The sequence below is a fragment of the Hyla sarda genome, chromosome 3, assembly GCF_029499605.1.
Source record: "Hyla sarda isolate aHylSar1 chromosome 3, aHylSar1.hap1, whole genome shotgun sequence".
In the NCBI taxonomy this organism is placed as follows: Eukaryota; Metazoa; Chordata; class Amphibia; order Anura; family Hylidae; genus Hyla; species Hyla sarda.
Genome location: NC_079191.1, coordinates 366,680,598 through 366,700,340, shown reverse-complemented (window position 1 = coordinate 366,700,340; position 19,743 = coordinate 366,680,598). Strand labels below are relative to the sequence as shown.

Below are 19,743 nucleotides of genomic sequence, written 5' to 3'. Positions count from 1 at the left end.
ACAGATTTGTAAATTACTTCTATTACAAAATCTTAATCCTTCCAGTACTTATCTGCTGCTGTATGCTCCAGAGGAAGTTGTTTAGTTCTTTTCTGTCTTACCACAATGCTCTCTGCTAACACCTCTGTCCGTGTCAACAACTGTCCAGAGCAAATCCCATAACAAGACTATTCTGCTCTGGACAGTTCCTGACATGGACAGAGGTGTCAGCAGAGAGCACTGTGGTCAGACAGAATGGAAAGTGAAAATAAAAAACTCCCTGTGGAGCATACAGCAGCTGATAAGTACTGGAAGGATTTAGATTTTTTAATGGAAGTAATTTACAAATCTGTTTAACTCTCTGGCTCCAGTTGATTTAAAAAAAAAAAATTCCACTGGAGTACTTCTTTAATTGTAACAAAGCTTTTACATATAAATAACATGCCCTAAGTAGCCAGCTATGTGACCAGGTAAATCTTATTCATTTTTTCCTCTCATAAATACCTGTTTACACTTTTGCTAAAAATCTGATTTAGTGGATATGTCTTACCAAGTATGATGTTGGGCAGCACTTTATGTCTGTTTTCTGTGTGCCCATACTACCCATAAGGCTTTGCATCTGTATAATAGTGTTGAGCGGCATAGGCCATATTCGAATTCGCGAATATTCGCGAATATATGGACGAATATTCACGAATATTCGCATATTCGTAATAGTCTCGTTTTATTTTCGCATGAATATTCGCGCATGCAAAAATTAACATATGCGAAAATTTGTATATACAAAAATTAACATATGCGAAAATTAGCATATGTAAATTTTCGCATATGCGAACATTCGCACACCAGTCTCGCACAGTAGTATTAGAGCCTTCTTACACCACATAAGCTGGAAGCAGAGAGGGATGATCACTGTGATGTGTACTGTGAAAAAAAAGAAAAACGAATATTCGTAATTACGAATATATAGCGCTATATTCACGAATATTCGCGAATTCGTGAATATGCGATATTCACGAATAAAATTCGAATTGCGAATATTCGCGAGCAACACTACTGTATAAGGCGTGAGACTACAGACACGCCCTCTACAGGCTCTCTTTTACTTTTATCGAAGTTTGTTCACACAAAATGTTTATCCTCTGAATTTTATGCTGCAGATTTTATGTTATGTACAATTTTTTTTATTCACATTGAATTACCCAGCATAAAATATGAAGCATATAGGCTACACATGAATATACCTTTACACATCCTAAAATCTCTAGCATAAAATCTGTAACATACAATCTACAGCATAAAATCTTCACCCTATATTCTACTTGTGAACATAGTCAGAGCCAGTGCACAGATTCCCTGAGTCAGATGCATACCAGCCCAATGGAGTTTGCGGGGTGCTCAACACTGGTATCTTATTTGCACCAAGGAAACTAATGTGGAAATGACTGGCACCTGTCTGCAATTTAATCTTAGGCCTTCCAAGAAGGCCTCCAGAGTTTGTTAGATGGCATTACTGAACAAACAGCAGCATAAAGACCAAGGAGCTCACAAAACAGGTCAGTGATAAAGTTGTGGAGAAATAAAAAGCAGGGTTCAGTCATAAAAAAATATCCCAAACTTTGAACGTCTTACAGAGCACCATAAAATCCATCATCAGACAATGGAAAAAGGAAAGCTGAGCCACAAGAAATCCTGGAGTTTGGAGTCTACCACAAGCCATGTGGGAGACACAGAAAACAAACATGTGGAAAGAGGTCCTATGGGCATAAGAGACCAAAATTGTCATTACCGACTGGGTGAACAGGTTGAGTGAGCCCTATGCTTTCCCCAAAAAAACAGTTTCCCTGCCTACTTGCCATCTGCCCTAAAGGGCGGATTGACAACCACAGTGCCGGTCCCTTCCTGTGCTTAAGTGCAGTGGGCGTTAAAACAAATAATATACATAATCGGTCACAGGCCAGAAATATAACGGGAAAACTACCAAACAAGCAGATATACCAGACAGAATATAAACATACTAACAGGGCTGAAAATACTATACTAACAAACAGTTCAGAAACCGGAATCCAGATAAATGGCAAATATGAATAAATGAACTAGACAAGGTATAGAATGAGTAAACAGCAGAAACTAGGAAAGGCAGGGGATGAACAGAAGAACTGAATGCTAAACACCGAACTGGTCAGGAACATAGGACACTGCTCACACTGGACTGAGAAACAGGTGAGCCTGAACAGACTTCACAAAATCAAACTCCAGTACATGGAGGGAAACAGGTCACGATACTCACAGTGTGAACACAGACTAAGATACAAGGCAAAAGCAGAACGGACATACAATAATCCTAAAAACTGTACAAACAAATGTACCACAGACCACAGACTAAAATCTTTAATAAACAGGACAACTAACCATGGTTAAAACTCAGAAATCTCACAATATAAACACAAAGGTGCATGAGTAAGCAGGCATGGACAGCACAGCACAATAATTAAGCTGCATTATAAAACATAGAGTAGATACATCACCAGCACCCAGAGTTCAGCAGAGCTCGGGTATAAATAGCCACACCCCAGTTGCACTTGGCTCATAGCATTAACTATTCCTCAGCCAGGGAGAATAGAAACTGCTCAGACAAAAACTAGAGTCTGAACAGACCCCAAGACAGAAAAACACATAGACACAAAAACGGACATTACAAAAATGGAACTTTTTGGCCTCAACGTAAACCGCTATCTGTGGCAGAAACCCAACACTGCCCATTTTCCTGAGCACACCATCCCTACAGTAAAACAGGGTGGTGGTAGCATGATACTGTGAGGTTGCTTCTCCTCAGCAAGGAAGCTGGTCAGAAGTCTGCTGAAGAATTGAGACTTGGATGAAGGTTCATCTTTTAGCAGGACATGGAGACATAGAAAAGTAGGATTCTCTCTTTGTGTATGTAGTGTATGGGAGTCTGGTGCACCGAGAGTTAGAGGGATGTGCCAAATTTTTTAAGAGGCTATGCCTATTAATATTTCTGGTGAATTTTTTTCTTGTGGACTTTAAATTAATTGGCACGTGAAACACCAGTCTTAATCAATTCCCCCAAAGTGTTACTTTAAAAGGGCTGTTTCATAAAGACAATCCTTGTCCATATGCCATATTAGGGCATATGGACATTATAGAGGGGAACCCCTGATCAGGATCCTCCTCAATGTCCCTTAAAAGAGAGCTGCTTTGTAAAACTAATTCATGCTTTGGAGTACTCAGTCCATCCAGCTGTTGCCTGGCCAGATAATATATAACAGAAAACATGAAAATAGTGCTGGATGGTGTGTGGAAAACCCCACTGACTAATAGTGTCTGTAGGGTTCTTTCCTGTTGTCCCTCATTTTGATGAGAATAGCACTGTGCTATTTTTTTTCATCAAATCTGATGGGACTACCAACAGAGGGTATGAATGGAGCCTCTAACAGTATTGTGAGCACAGTGTGGTGATCATATAACATATATCACAGTGCTGGCCTCCATTAAATAAGGGTCTTCAGCTCCTTTAAGGTATTTTAGTACAATTGTAATTTAGTCTCATTGTACACTGATTTCTCTTACACAGCCTTATTAAAGGACATTCTCAGCTGTATTTTCTGATAAGACTGTTGGATAACTGTTAGAGTACAAAAGCATACTATACCTTTCCTGGAGCTTATAGTGGGAAAACCTATAAATTTGCCTTTTTTATTTCTCAGCCAAGTGTCAGGGAGGCGGGCCGAGCTGCTCAATTAACACAGCCTTGCACTCCGTCTTGCTCACCTTTTACCTCCCAGCCTTTGTTTGATATATGTAAAGGGCTCTGTATGTCAGTCAAGAAGGGGCTGAAAGGTAAGAAATAGAGAGGAGATGTGCCAAGCTGTGGCACTTGAGCAGCTCTACTCCACCTTTTTGACACCTGGCTGGGAAATATTCAAAAGACAATTTTATAAGTTAGGCATTACACCATCAACTTTGCTTTTATACCCAAACATCTATTCAATGGTGTCTGTAGCTCTAAGCAGCAAATAGAGATGAAAGATTCCCTTTATATAATACTGATTATAAGTGGATGCTAATATTAGATAACTATATTTGTATGGGATAAGAAGATGGTAAGCATTCTTTAAGGAGATATTTCAACCCCGTGATCTTCATAGAGAGTAGTAGAAATACATAAAATCCACATTTGTATTACTATGTTAAAAGGGTACTCCGGTGGAAAACTTTTTTTTTATTTTTAAATAATCTGGTGCCAGAAAGTTAAACAGATTTGTAAATTACTTCTATTAAAAAATCTTAATCCTTCCAGTACTTATTAACTGCTGAATACTACGGAGGAAATTATTTTCTTTTTGGAACACAGAGCTATCTGCTGAATCAAGAGCACAGTGCTCTCTGCTGACATATCTGTCCATTATAGAAGCTGACCAGATCAGCATATGTTTGCCATGGGGCTTTTCTCCTACTCTGGGCAGTTCTTAAAATGGACAGAGATGTCAGCAGAGAGCACTGTGCTCGTGATGTCAGCAGAGAGCTCTGTGTTCCAAAAAGAAAAAAAATTCCTCTGTAGTATTCACCAGCTAATAAGTACTGGAAGGATTAAGAGTTTTTTAATAGAATTAATTTACACATCTGTTTAACTTTCTGGCACCTGTTGATTAAAAAGAAAAAAAAAAGTTTTCCACCGGAGTACCCCTTTACTTGCAGAAACAAGTCACACAGTTTATTTTAACTTACCTACACAGCTGTAATTATTAGGAGCAAGCTGAAAACCGGGGTTACACTGGCAGTAATATGAACCAAGTGTGTTCACACAGTGATGGTGACAAAATGAAGATATTGAACATTCATCGATGTCTGCATTGTGAGAGAAAGAAAAAAAATGCATATATTTCAGTATTATTTAATGCAATAGTACAACTGGTAAAATAAACAAATGTGATTTATAAAAACAGGCTGTTGTAAAAGTTAGGTTGGTTTCACATGGCTGCAATATGGCTGCCCACATTATGCAACACCCAGCCTACCTGAAATTAAAGGTATTGTCCAGTAAAAGAAACATTCTGTGTATAGTGTCAAAACGTTTATTAAAGAAACTTACTAATATAATATTATTAGCCATAGTGCAGAGATCTTCCATATCCCCCTCTGTTCTCTTCCTTGTAAGCTATGATATCATAGGCTTTAAATGCAGCGAGCTATCGTCCCCTCCCCTTTCCTATTGTTAGCACAGGACAAGACCAGTGATGTCAAAGGGGGGGAGGGTAGCTGGTATTATTATTCATTAAATTTATGACCCATTAGCTAGGGCAGTAGGGAGCTCATTTAGATGGAAACTACTGTGACTGAGAACGGGGCTCCCTGGAGCCTTACCTAAAGAGTCATAAATTTAATGAGCACTAATACCAACTCCCTTTCACATCACTAGTCTCATCCCGTGTTGACAGGAGGGGGGGGGGGACTGGAGCTCTCTGCATTCAGTGCCTGTGACCTAATGTCACAGCTTACAAGGGAGAGTTCACAGCTGATCTGGAACATCTCTGCACTATGGCTAATTACAGTCTATTAGTCAGCTTCTTATAATGTTTTTAACATCCTTGCATACACAAAAAGTTTTTTCATAAAAGTGTCCATTAAACCCCTTGGGGACCAAGCCCATTTTGATCTTAAACCCTTAAGGACCAAGCCCATTTTCACCTTAAGGACCAGAGCGTTTTTTTTTTTGTGGAAATCTGACCACTGTCACTTTAAGTATTAATAACTCTGGAATGCTTTTACTTTTTACTTTTTTTCGTTACATATTCTTTATGTCAGTGGTAAATGTTTGCCGATACTTGCATAATTTCTTGGTGAAAAATTCCAAAATTTGATGAAAAATTTGAAAGTTTTGCATTTTTTTTTTTACTTTGAAACTCTCTGCTTATAAGGAAAATGGACATCCCAAATAAATTATATATTGTTTCACATATACAATATGTCTACTTTATATTTGCATCATAAAGTTGACATGTTTTTACTTTTGGGGGCTTCAAAGTTCAGCAGCAATTTTCCAATTTTTCACAACATTTTCAAAATTGGAATTTTTCAGGGACCAGTTCAGTTTTGAAGTAGATTTGAAGGATCTTCATATTAGAAATACCCCATAAATGACCCCATTATAAAAACTGCACCCCTCAAAGTATTTGTTCATGGCCTTCAATTTCAGACACATTCTCTCTCCAAAAGCCCAATGGAGTGCCTTCTCTTCTGAGCATTGTAGTTCACCCGCAGAGCACTTTACATCCACATATGGGGTATTTCCATACTCAAAAGAAATGGGGATACAAGTTTTGGGGGGCTCTTTTCCTATTTTCCCTTGTGAAAATAAAAAATGTAGGGTAATTTTTTTTTCATTTTCAAGTCCAACTTTAACAGAAATTCGTCAAACACCTGTGGGGTATTAAGACTCACTATACCCCTTGTCACATTCCATGGGGGGTGTCGTTTCCAAAATGGTGTCACATGTGGCTATTTATTTTTTTGCGTTTATGTCAGACCGCTGTAAACTCAGCCACCCCTGTGCAAATCACCAATTTAGGCCTCAAATGTACATGGTGCACTCTCACTCCTGAGCCCTGTTGTGCACCCGCAGAGCATTTTACATCCACATATGGGGTATTTCCGAACTCAGGAGAAATTGCATTACAAATTTGGGGGGCCTTCTTTTCCTTTTACCTCTTGTGAAAATGAAAAGTATGGGGCAACACCAGCATGTTAGTGCCCAAAATATAATTTTTACACTAACATCCTGGTGTAAACCCCAACTTTTCCTTTTAATAAGGGGTAAAAGGAGAAAAAGACCCCCAAAATGTGTTAGGCAATTTCTTCCAAGTACGGAAATACCCCATATGTGGCCATAAACTGTTGCCTTGAAATACGACAGGGCTCCGAAGTGAGAGAGCGCCATGTGCATTTGAGGCCTAAATTAGGGATTTGCATAGGGGCGGACTCGGATGCAAGAATTACACTTGCCTCCGATACCAAAATTACCCTAAGGAAGTGTTTCCCAAACAGAGTGCCTCCAGCTGTTGCAAAACTCCCAGCATGCCTGAACAGTCAATGGCTGTCTGGCAATACTGGGAGTTGTTTTTTTGCAACAGTTGGAGGCTCCGTTTCGGAAACAGTGCTGTATGAGACTTTTTTTTTTTTATTAGGGGGGGATAACTGTGTAGGGGTGTGTGTATATGTAGTGTTTTACTTTTTGTTTTGTGTAGTGTAGTGTTTTTAGGGTACATTCACAGAGGTGAGGGTTTACAGTGGAAGTATGAGCTGCGTCGGAAAACAACTCCCAGCATGCCCTTTGGCTGCCCATGCATGCTGGGACAGCTGGAGGCATACTGGTTACAAAACACTGAGAGTTTGTTACTTAACCTCTTAATACCGCTCCTGGTATATAACGCGGGGTCACACCGTGTCATACCGGGTAGGTCCCGGCGGCTAATGAAAGCTGGGACCCTGGGCTAATAGCATGTGGCACCGATCGTTATGCCGCGTGCTATTAACCCTTTAGAAGTGGCGTTCAAAGTTGATCGCCTCGTCTAAAATGGAAGTGAAAGCTTCTCGGCAGCTCAGTCGGGCTGATCGGGACCACTGCGGTGAAATCGCGATGTCCCGATCAGCTAGAACGCGAGCTGAGGTCCCCTTACTGTCACGTCCGATTGGCGATTAATTGCTCCAAGCCTGAAATCCAGGCTTGATCAAGTGACTGCCGATAACACTGATCTTTGCCGTGTCAATGCACGGCAATGATCTGTGTAGCAGATCAGTGTGTGCAGTGTAATAGCCACTAGGGTGGGGGCTATAACACTGCAAAAAAAAAGGTTGAAAAAGAAGTTAATAAAGATAATTTAACACCTTATCTAATAATAATAAGAATCACCCCCCTGTGGAAATAAAAATAAACATATGTGGTATTGCCGCATGCGGAAATGTCCAAACTATATAAATATTCTCTTAATTAAACTGCTCGGTCAATGGCGTACGCGCTAAAAAATTCCAAAAAAGCTTATTTTTGGTCACTTTTTATGTTATGAAAAAAATGAATAAAAAGCAATCAAAAAGTCCAATCAATACCGATAAAAACGTGAGATCACGGCACAAAACATGTTATAAGGGTTAGAAGATGACAAATGTAAACGTATACATTTTCCTGCATGTAGTTATGATTTTTTTTAGAAGTAATACAAAATCAAACCTATATAAGTAGGGTATCATTTCAACCGTATGGAAACGGAGGCCCCCCAAAAATGTATTCAATTTTGTCGCACAATTAATTTTCTTTCCGCTTCGCCGTGGATATTTTCGTAACATGGCTAATGTTACTGCAAAGTAGAATTGGTGGTGCAAAAAATAAGCCATAATATGGAATTTTAGGTGCAAAATTGAAAGCGTTTTTAGAAGGTGATGAGGAAAAAATGAAAATGCAAAAAACTGAAAAACCCTGTGTCCTTAACCCCTTAAGGACCAACTCAAGTAAACCTGTTCGCCCCTGAAAGACCAGGCCTGTTTTTTCAAATCGGGGATGTCTGTCTTTATTAGAGAATAACTCTGGTAACATTTTGCCAATCACGATAATGTTTTTTTGTCACAAGTTGCCCTTCATGTAAAAGTAAGCCCATATCATTTGTAGTTTTTTTTTTTTCAATGCAAAAAATCATGAAATAAAAAAAAATTACGATTTTTTGCTATTTTAACACTAATAGGTTGCATATATTTATACTTACTGACCAAATAGTTTATGAAACTTATACTTTCAGATGTCTTCTTTATTTTGACAGCATTTTTTTTCTTTTTAATTAACATTTTAAATTAATTAGAAGCCTAACAATTTAACTAGAAATGTAGAAAATTTTAAAAGTACATAATTTTTTTATGTGCTATGCAAGGTTTGCAGAAATTTGAAGGTGGTAGAACATAGGAACACCGCCCCAAATGACCCCATTTTAAAAACTAGACCCTTCAAGGTATTCGCTAGGGGGAAGAGTGAGTATTTTAACTCCATAGTGTTTTGGCAGGAATTATTACAGTCAGTGTTAAGTGTTAAAAATTTGAAATTTTCATTTTTTCACAAATGCATTATTTGTCGGGCATATTTTTTGTAGAAAGATGAAGATGATCCAGCAGAATCTTGCAAATTCAGTTTATTGATATAAAATCAATGCATCAACAACGGTGGGCAATACAGTATTGCCCACCGTTGTTGATGCATTGATTTTATATCAATAAACTGAATTTGCAAGATTCTGCTGGATCATCTTCATCTTTCTTCATTACGCTGTGCACCTGGTCCAAGCGGATCCGTGCAGAATCTCTGGGGGAGGTGAGCTGACTCACATTTGTGTATGCAGATTTTTTGTACATCACTTCTGATATTGCAAGAAATGCACCCTATATTTCATTAAGCTGCTCGGCCCATGTTTCATATTTCACACCACGGATGCCCCCGGCAGTCACAAGGGCAAGATCATTGCTGTGGCTGGGTAGCTCAGTGTGTCCGCTCATGACTGCCGGCGGGAAATCCGCCGCTATAAGTGGACTCACAAAGCTACCAAGCTGCAGCAGGGAGCTAAATATTGGCCCTCATTTACTATTCTAAACCCGACTTGTTTTGTCGTTTTTTTTTTGGCGCATCTTTGTCTGCGACATGTCGCAGACATTGTGCGCCAGTCTGCGACACGATGCAACATTTTTTCCCGATGGACCCGATGTGGATTCTCCCAAACCCGAAAAAGGGTCGTAACCCTTTGTGAACATTTCTGAGCTTTCCCACGTATTTATAAAGGTTTCCAACCCGAATTTGTTGAATTGTTGTGGATTTTTTCCCGACAACTCAGAGGAGTTGGAAACCAAAACCAACAAAACCCACGTGCGACAAACAGGATGCGACATAATAATAAATACCAGGGGCAAAAAGCAGTCGGGTAAGAAAGCAAGATAGACTTACAACCCGATTTTCTAAGTAAATGAGGGCCATTGTGACTGTTGGCAGGCATCCACAGCATGTAATATGCTGCGGAAGTGTGCCGTGTGATCCTACACATTATACATTTTTATTTTTCATTATATTTATTTAACACTTTTTTTAACACTTTTTTTATACTTATTGTTTTTATACACTTTTATTTATTTTATATTTTTTTCTCTTTTTTTTAAATGCTTTGAAATACTTAGTATTCCAAAGCATTGCAGATATATGCTGCCTCTGGCACGTCCTGACAGGCAATAACCAGGGCAGACCTGGGGGGTCCTTGTAAAGACCCCCAGCTGCCCAGGTAACCAGCAGCACCCCGTGATCTTTGTGGGGTGCTACAGGAGAGAGACAGAGGGAGCCCCCTCCCTCTGTCAAAACTACTTACAGCTCGCAGTCACTTCCGACCACGGCTGCCGTTGACCAAAGTTTTCTTCGGTCCCGGCAGTGCGGCAGGTCCCCGCCCGCCGGGGATCACACACAGCACCCCACGATCGCGCTGAGGGGTGCTGCAGGGAAGACAGAGGGAGCTCCCTCCATCTTTCATAACACTTACAGCCAGCAGTCACTTCCGACCGCGGCTGCAGGGGCGGACATATCACTTGTTCAGCCGGTTCAGCTGCACAGGGGCCCAGCGTGTTAGGGGGCCCACCTAGCCTGGCCCCCTGCCAGTACTTCATACTCTATGCTGCAGCAACAGGTCCCGGACCTGCCGCTGACAGCAGTAATTTACCTTTAAACCGGCCGGGCGAGACGGACAGGCCAGGGGCTGATGGGATCAGACGTGCCCCGCGCAGGCACGCACGTCTGTTCCAAGCCCCTGACATCACATGTCATGGCCTCTGACCCCGGCAGAAGCGACAGGAGCAGCAAACCCTCCTGCCTCACACGGCCGCATCGCTGAGCAGATAAGGTGAGGAGAGCGAAGGTCGGGGGGGAGGGGATTGTAATGATGATGAAGAGGACAGGAGGGGTGTTGAAGAGGTTGGTGGTGTAATGATAAGAAGGATTGGGGGTCTGGGAGAGCGTAGTGTTGATAAGGAGGACCAGAAGGGGGGTCAGGGGTGTAGTGATTAGGGGGTTTAATGTTGATGAGAAGGACTGGGGGGTGTCAGCTGTGTAATAATGATGAGGTGCTTAAGGTATATGGGGTGATGAGGAGACTGAGGATGGAGTGCATGGGGTGTATGTGGTAATAAGGAGACTGAGGATGGAGTGCATGGGGTGATGAGAAGACTGAGGATCGAGTGCATGGGGTGTATGGGGTGATGAGGAGACTGAGGATGGAGTGTATGGGGGTGATGAGGAGACTGAGGATGGAGTGCATGGGGTGATGAGGAGACTGAGGATGGAGTGCGTGGGGTGTATGGGGTGATGAGGAGACTGAGGATGGAGTGCGTGGGGTGTATGGGGTGATGAGGAGACTGAGGATGGGGTGCATGGGGTGTATGGGGTGATGAGGAGACTGAGGATGGAGTGCATGGGGTGATGAGGAGACTGAGGATGGAATGCATGGGGTGTATGGGGTGATGAGGAGACTGAGGATGGGGTGATGAGGAGACTGAGGATGGGGTGCGTGCGGTGTATGGGGTGATGAGGAGACTGAGGATGGGGTGTATGGGGTGATGAGGAGACTGAAGATGGGGTGTGTGGGGTGTATGGGGTGATGAGAAGACTGAGGATGGGGTGTATGGGGTGATTAGGAGACCGAGGATGGGTTGTGTGGGGTGTATGGGGTGATGAGACTGAAGATGGGGTGCGTGGGGTGTATGGGGTGATGAGAAGACTGAGGATTGGGTGTATGGGGTGATGAGAAGACTGAGGATGGGGTGTATGGGGCGATGAGGAGATCGAGGATGGGTTGTGTGGGGTGTATGGGGTGATGAGACTGAAGATGGGGTGCTTGGGGTGTATGGGGGTGATGAGACTGAGGATGGGGTGCGTGGGGTGTATGGGGTGATGAGGAGACCGAGGATGGGTTGTGTGGGGTGTATGGGGTGATGAGACTGAGGATGGGGTATATGGGGGTGATGAGGAGACTGAGGATGGAGTGCATGGGGTGATGAGGAGACCGAGGATGGAGTGTGTGGGGTGTATGGGGTGATGAGACTGAGGATGGGGTGTGTGGGGTGTATGGGGGAGATGAGGAGACTGAGGATGGGTTGTGTGGGGTGTATGGGGTGATGAGGAGACTGAGGATGGAGTGCGTGGGGTGTATGGGGTGAGTCAGTGGTTGGTACAGTGGTTGGCAGTATTATATTCAGGGGTACAGTATTTGGCAGTATTATATTCAGGGGTACAGTGGTTGGCAGTATTATATTCAGGGGTACAGTGGTTGGCAGTATTCAGGGGGTACAGTGGTTGGCAGTATTATATTCAGGGGGTACAGTATTTGGCAAGGTTATAATGATTATTGTCATCATACAGAGGATGAGGATCTACTGACAAATTAAGGAACCAATGATGTCCAGGTGTCAGACTCTGCAGAGAAGATGGAAGAAATCCTGGTGTCTGGACCAGATGAAGAAGAAAAGTAAAGACAACAGAGAAGACGTCACTCAGGTCAGTGATATCATTGTGTATTTTCCTAACTGTGCCATCAGAGCTGTAGTCACTGATATCATTGTGTAGTCTCCTGACTGTCCCATCAGCTGTAGTCACTTCAGACATGATGGGAGTTGCAGCTTTCCAACATCTGGGGAGCCACTTGAACCAAGGTGATTGGTGGGGGTCCCATGAGTCAGACCCCCACCATCAAAATGGGCTGTTTATTTTAAAATGCCTGGGCCTATTTTTGGTCCCAGTCTGGCCCTGCCTGTAAGTCACTTCTATCACTAAGGATAAGAAGCCAAGGAACCAGGGGGTGCCAAGGGGTGTCGTGCTAAGTTCAGGGGTGCGAATGTAAAGGGGAGCACTGCCCTCTGCCTCCCAGCTAGATACGGGTCAGGCTGACCTGGGGGAGTACTCACGGGGCCTGGGCCGCACACTGAGAGGGACAGGGGCCACCCGGAGCCCACCTCACGAGCCGTTCCATCCACCTGTGGTGGACAAGGCAAGTGGCGATACTACACATGCGGGGTAAGTGGAGGCCCCCCCAGTGGGGTCTATGTACATGAGGGGGCACAGTGCTGGGGGGGGGGGGGGCCCAGGTACATTCTTTGCACAGGGGCCCTTTGCTGTCTGTGTCCGCCCCTGCGCGGCTGTAAGGGTTAAACTGCTGGGACAGAAGTTTACTTCGGTCCCGGCAGTGCGGCAGGGTCCCGGCTGTGTGTTACAGCCGAGTCCCTGCCGCGATCTCGTGGGTGCACTGGGCAGCACCCACGCGAACCATGGATGAGTATACACCTCCTGGTGCAAGAACGTGCATCCTGCCTGGACGTGTATACACGTCCATGGCCATTAAGGGGTTAAAGGGGTTATTCAGGAAAAAACTTTTTTTTTTTATCTCAACTGGCTCCAGAAAGTTAAAAAGATTTGTAAATTACATCTATTAAAAAAATCTTAATCCTTTCAGTATTTATGAGCTGCTGAAGTTGAGTTGTTCTTTTCTGTCTAAGTGCTGTTCTTTTCTGTCTAAGTCTCGGGAACTGCCCAGAGTAGAAGCAAATCCCCATAGCAAACCTCTTCTACTCTGTGCAGTGCCAGAGACAAGCAGAGATGTAAGCCGAGAGCACTGTTGCCAGACAGAAAAGAACAACTCAACTTCAGAAGCTGATAATTATTGGAAGGATTAAGATTTTTTAATAGAAGTGATTTTCAAATTTGTTTAATCAGTTGATATAAAAAAAAATGTTTTTCCTGGAATACCCCTTTAACTCACTGTTTCGCAACCAGTGTGCCTCCAGCTGCTGAAAACTACAACTCCCAGCATGTACAGTCTGTCAGTGCATGCTGGGAGCTGTAGTTTGCAACAGCTGGAGGCACACTGGTTGCAAAATACTGAGTTAGGTAACAAAACTCTCAGCATGCATTGACAGCCGAAGGGCATGCTGGGAGCTGTAGTTATGCAACAGCTGGAGGCACACTACTACATCTCTCAGCATGCCCTTTGGCTGTCGGTGCATGCTGGTTGTTGCAGTTATGCAACAACTGGAGGCACACTTTTTCATATAAAATTGAATTGACTGGCTATTTGCTGCGATCGCCAACATGGGGGGGTTTCAGGACCCCCACCAGGGCTTTGCACGGGGTGCTTGCTGAATGACTTCAGCAGGCACCCTGGTCCTGTCCCTGCCCGGCGAACGGCAGGGACCGGAATTCCCACAGGTGTAGAGGTACGCCCTGGGTCCTTAACCCCTTAACGACCAAGGACCCCGTGTCATATCGGGTCGGTCCCGGCATGTAACTGAAGCCGGGACCCAGGGCTATTAGCGCGTGGCAGCGATCACGGCGCGCTCTTAACCCTTTAGACGTGGCGTTCAAAGTTGAACGCTGCGTCTAAAACGAAAGTGAAAGCTGCCCGGCTGCTCAGTGGGGCTGATCGGGACCACTGCAGTGAAAATTCAGTGTCCCGATCAGCTGGGACACGAGCGGAGGTCCTCTTACCTTCCTCCGGCATGTCCCTTCGGCGATTGATTGCTCCAAGCCTGAAATGCAGGCTGATCAATGCAAATAAAAATAAACATATGTGGTATCGCCGCGTGCGTAAATGTCTGAACTATAAAAATATATCATTAATTAAACCGCACGGTCAATGATGTATGCACAAAAAAATTTCAAAGCCCAAAATAACGTATTTTTGGTCACTTTTTATATTATGAAAAAATTAATAAAAAGCGTTCAAAAAGTCCGATCAATACAAAAATGGTACTGCTAAAAACTTCAGATCACGGCGCAATAAAATTAGCCCTCATACCTCCCCATATGCAGTAAAATAAAAAAGTTATAGGGGTCAGAAAATGACAATTTTAAACATATAAATTTTTCTGCATGTAGTTATGATTTTTTACAGAAGTACGAAAAAATCAAACCTATACAAGTAGGGTATCATTTTAATTGTATGGACCTACAGAATAAAGATAAGGTGTAATTTTTACCGAAAAATTTACTGCGTAGAAACGGAAGCCCCCAAAAATTACAAAATGGCGTTTTTTCTTCAATTTTGTTGCACAATGATTTCTTTTCCGTTTCGCCGTAGATTTTTGGGTAAAATGACTGATGTCACTGCAAAGTCGAATTGGTGGCGCAAAAAATAAGCCATCATATGGTTTTTTAGGTGCAAAATTGAAAGGGTTATGATTTTTAAAATGTAAGGAGGAAAAAACAAAAGTGCAAAAACAGAAAAACCCGTGTCCTTAAGGGGTTAAGTCCCAGGGAGCCAGGGCGTACCTGTATGCCCTGTGTTCTTAAATCTGACCACTGTCACTTTAATCAATAATAACTCGGAGTTGCTTTTACTAGTATTTTTGATTCCGAGAGTTTTTTTGTGACATATTCTACTTTATTTTAGTGGAAAATTTTCGTTGATATTTGCACCATTTCCAAAATTTCGGGAAAAATTAGAACATTTAGCATTTTTCTAACTTTGAAACTCTCTGCTTATAAGAATAATGGACATGCCAAATAAATTGCATATTAATTCAGATATACAATATGTCTACTTTATGTCTGCATCATAAAGTTGACATGTTTTTACTTTCTGAAGACATCAGAGGGCAGCAATTTTCCACAAAAATTTCAAAATCAAATCTTTCAGGGACCAGTTTATTTTATAAGTGAATTTGAGGGTCTTTATGTTAGAAATCCCCCATAATGGACCCCATTATGAAAACGGCACCCTCAAAGTTTTTAAAATGACATTCAGAATGTTTGTTAACCCTTTAGGTGTTTCATTTTTTAAATATTTTTACAAGGGGTAAAAGGAGAAAAAGCCCACCAAAATGTGTAACCCAATTTTTCCCGAGTAAGGAAATACCTCATACGTGGATGTAAAGTGATCTGCGGGCGAACTACAGGGCTTAGAAAGGAAAGAGCGACAATGAGCTTTTGGAGAGCGACTTTTGCTGAAATTGATTTTTGGGGGCATGTCACATTTAGGAAGCCCCCATGGTACCAGAAAAAGAAAAAACACCCCACATAGCACACTATTTGGGAAACTACGCCCTCAAGGAACATAACAAAGGGTAAAGTGAGCCTTAACACCCCACAGGTGATTGACAAAATTTTGTTAATTTGGGACATAAAAATAAAACATTTGAATTTTTTTTTTTACTAAAATGCTGATGTTACCCCAAAATTCTTTTTTTGACAAGGTGTAATAGGAGAAAATCCCCCCCCCCCCAGATTTGTAACCCAATTTCTCTCGAGTTGGGAAATACCTCATATGTGGATGTAAAGTGCTCTGTGGGTGCACTAGAGGGTTCAGAAGGGAAGGAGCGCCATTGGGCTTTTGGAAGGCAAATTTTTCTGAAATGTTTTTTGGGGGAATGTCACATTTAGGAAGCAACGGTGCCAGAACAGATAAAATCCCCCACAAGGCACACAATTTGGGAAACTACACCCCTCAAGGAACAGGGGTACAATGAGCCTTTACACCCCACAGGTGATTGACAAACTTCTGTTAAAGTGGGACGTAAAAATGAAAAATTTGATTATTTTCACTAAAATGCTGGTGTTACCCAAAATTGTTCATTTTCACAAGGAGTAATAGAATAAATAGCCCCCCAAAATTTGTAACACCATTTCTTCTGAGTATGGAAATACCCCATATGTGGTTGTAAAGTGTTCTGCGGGCGCACTACAGGTCTCAGAACAGAAGGAGCGCCATTGAGCTTTTGGAGAGAGATTTTGGCTGGAATTGAAGGCCATGTGCATTTACAAAGCCCCCATGCTGCCAGAACAGTGGACCCCCCCTCCACATGTGACCCCATTTCGGAAACCCTACATGTCATAAGGGGTGCAGTGAGCATTTACACCCCACTGACGTTTGATAGATCTTTGGAACAGTGGGCTGTGCAAATTAAAAATCAAATGTTAAATTTTTACGGACGACTGTTCTAAAAATCTGTCATACACCTGTGGGGTGTAAAAAGCACTATTCCCCTTGTTACATTCCGTGAGGGGTGTAGTTTCTAAAATTGAGTCACATGTGGGTGTTTTTTTGGGGGGTTTATGTCAGAACCGCTGTAACTCAGCCACCCCTGTGCAAATCACCAGTTTAGTATGTACATAGTGCGCTCTCACTCCTGAGCCCTGTTGTGCGCCCGCCGAGCACTTTGCGCCCACATATGGGGTATTTCCGTACTCAGGAGAGATTGCGTAACACATTTTTGGGGTCTTTTTCTCCTTTTACCACTTATGAAAATGAAAAGTATGGGGCAACACTAACACAATTTTTTTACACTAACATGCTTGTGTAGACCCCAACTTTTTCTTTTCATAAGGGGTAAAAGGAGAAAAAGCCCCCCAAAATTTGTAACACAATTTCTGCCGAGTACGGAAATACCCCATATGTGACCCTAAACTGATGCCTTGAAATACGACAGGGCTCTGAAGTGAGAAAGCGCCATGCGCATTTGAGGCCCGAGTTAGGGATTTGCATAGGGGTGGACCCGGTTGCAAGAATTACACTTTCCTCCAATGCCAAAATTGCCCTACAACATTGTTTCCCATTGGTGCCTTCAGCTGTTGCAAAACTCCCAGCATGCTTGAAAAGTCAACGTTGGAGGCTCCGTTTTTGAAACAGTGCAGTACATAACACAGGAACAAAATAAAATCCTAGACCGTCTGTTCACTGACTACACAGATCAGCAAGCCCTAACTACTAACTGGTGAGCTACCCTCAACCCTCCAACCTGCTACTCACAGTTCACACCATTTCTTGGACCACTCACAGGTCCGGCAGTGTTTTTCCGGAACAGGGACCGTGTCTCCCCCTTACAGCCAGCCTGCTGTTTCCTAGGGAGAGCCAAGATTTCACTGAATCTCTTCCTTATAAACACCTCCCCTCTCTGCTGCCTCATTCATTAGGCCACAGGTGAAGGTTTCTCCAGGGTGAGCCAAGGAAATACACCCTTTTCTTGCCACGGTATCACAATATTTATATATATATATATATATATATATATATATATGTATGTATGTGTATTTGTAATATATGTATATATATATATATATATATATAGCTATCCATATATCTATATGTCTCTCTCTCTCTTTCTCTCTCTATAAATCGTATATCTGTATAAATATTATTTATTTTTTATGCTCATGTAAATATAGATGAAAACTTTCACGTTAGATCATATATATGTATTTGTATATATATATATATATATATTTGTCATGTATATATATATGTATATATATATATATATATATATATATATATACCGTATTTATCGGCGTATAACACGCACTTTTTAGGCTAAAATTTTTAGCCTAAAGTCTGTGTGCGTGTTATACGCCAATACACCCCCAGGAAAGGCAGGGGGAGAGAGGACGTCGCTGCCCGCTTCTCTCCCCCTGCCTTTCCTGGGGTCTAGAGCGCTGCTGTCGGCCCTTTTCACCCCCTGGTTATCCGACAGCCGACAGCCAGGGGGAGAGAAGGGGCAGCGGCACCCATTGCCGGCGCCGCTGCCCCGTTGCCTCCCCCCATCCCCGGTGGCATAATTACCTGAGTCGGGTCCGCGCTGCTCCGGGCCTCCGTCGTGCGTCCCCGACGTCGTTGCTATGTGCTGAACGGCGCGGCGCATGACGTCAGAGCGCCGCGCCGTGCATAGCAACGACGCTGGGGACGCACGACGGAGGCCTGGAGCAGCGCGGACCCGACTCAGGTAATTATGCCACCGGGGATGGGGGGAGGCAACGGGGCAGCGGCGCCGGCAATGGGTGCCTTTCTCTTCCCCTGGCTGTCTGCGCCGCTTCTCTCCCCCTGGCTATCGGCGCCGGCACCGATAGTCAGGGGGACAGAACGGGCAGCGGCGCCGATAACCAGGGGGTGAAAAGGGCCGACAGCAGCGCTCTAGACCCCAGGAAAGGCAGGGGGAGAGAAGCGGGCAGCGACGGCCTCTCTCCCCCTGCCTTTCCTGGGGGTATATCGGGGTATACACGCGCACACACGCACCCTCATTTTATCATGGATATTTGGGTAAAAAACTTTTTTTACCCAAATATCCTTGGTAAAATGAGGGTGCGTGTTATAGGCCGGTGCGTGGTATACCCCGATAAATACGGTATATATATATATATATATATATATATATATATTATTTATTATTTTTCGATCACACAGAAGACAAATGAATGAAGAACAGGAAATAGGAGGCAAAGTCCATAATTGAACAATGAAACCACAGCCAATTAAGGTCAAACCACTTGACCTACATTCCTTTGATATTCTATTACCTATATGACCTTAATTGGCTGTGGTTTCATTATTCAATTAAACTTAATTTTCTCCAATTATAGCAGCTACTGTATATTGAAAAAAAAAAAAATATTCTACCATTCATACGATCCCAGTGACTCCCTGCAGCTCCCTGCTGCAACAACTGTGATTGCAAACGGGGACAACTGGGATTCAAGAATTACAACTCCCATCATCCCCTACATAAAAATTAAAGATTTTTCACATATATAAAAAGGTAATCCCACATACATGGTTACATATTCCCTTCTACAGTTTACAGCAATGAAAAAGTCCTTTCTATCCTACTGAAATTATAGCTCCCATCCATGTCTTCCTGCATATGCAATAATTTTTGCAGTAATTTGTCATTTAAAACCAGCTCATGCTGTATAATTAC

The 19,743-nt window shown here is 42.8% G+C and overlaps 1 protein-coding gene across 1 annotated transcript in view; it reads right to left on the bottom strand.

The window, feature by feature from the left end:
- The window catches only part of EFEMP1 (EGF containing fibulin extracellular matrix protein 1), a 92,888-nt gene that overhangs the window by 12,062 nt on the left and 61,083 nt on the right, over nt 1–19,743 (bottom strand). The window contains exon 6 of the mRNA XM_056567718.1: nt 4,729–4,848. Coding sequence (XP_056423693.1) covers nt 4,729–4,848 — 120 coding nt within the window. The remainder of the gene's footprint in view (nt 1–4,728; nt 4,849–19,743) is intronic.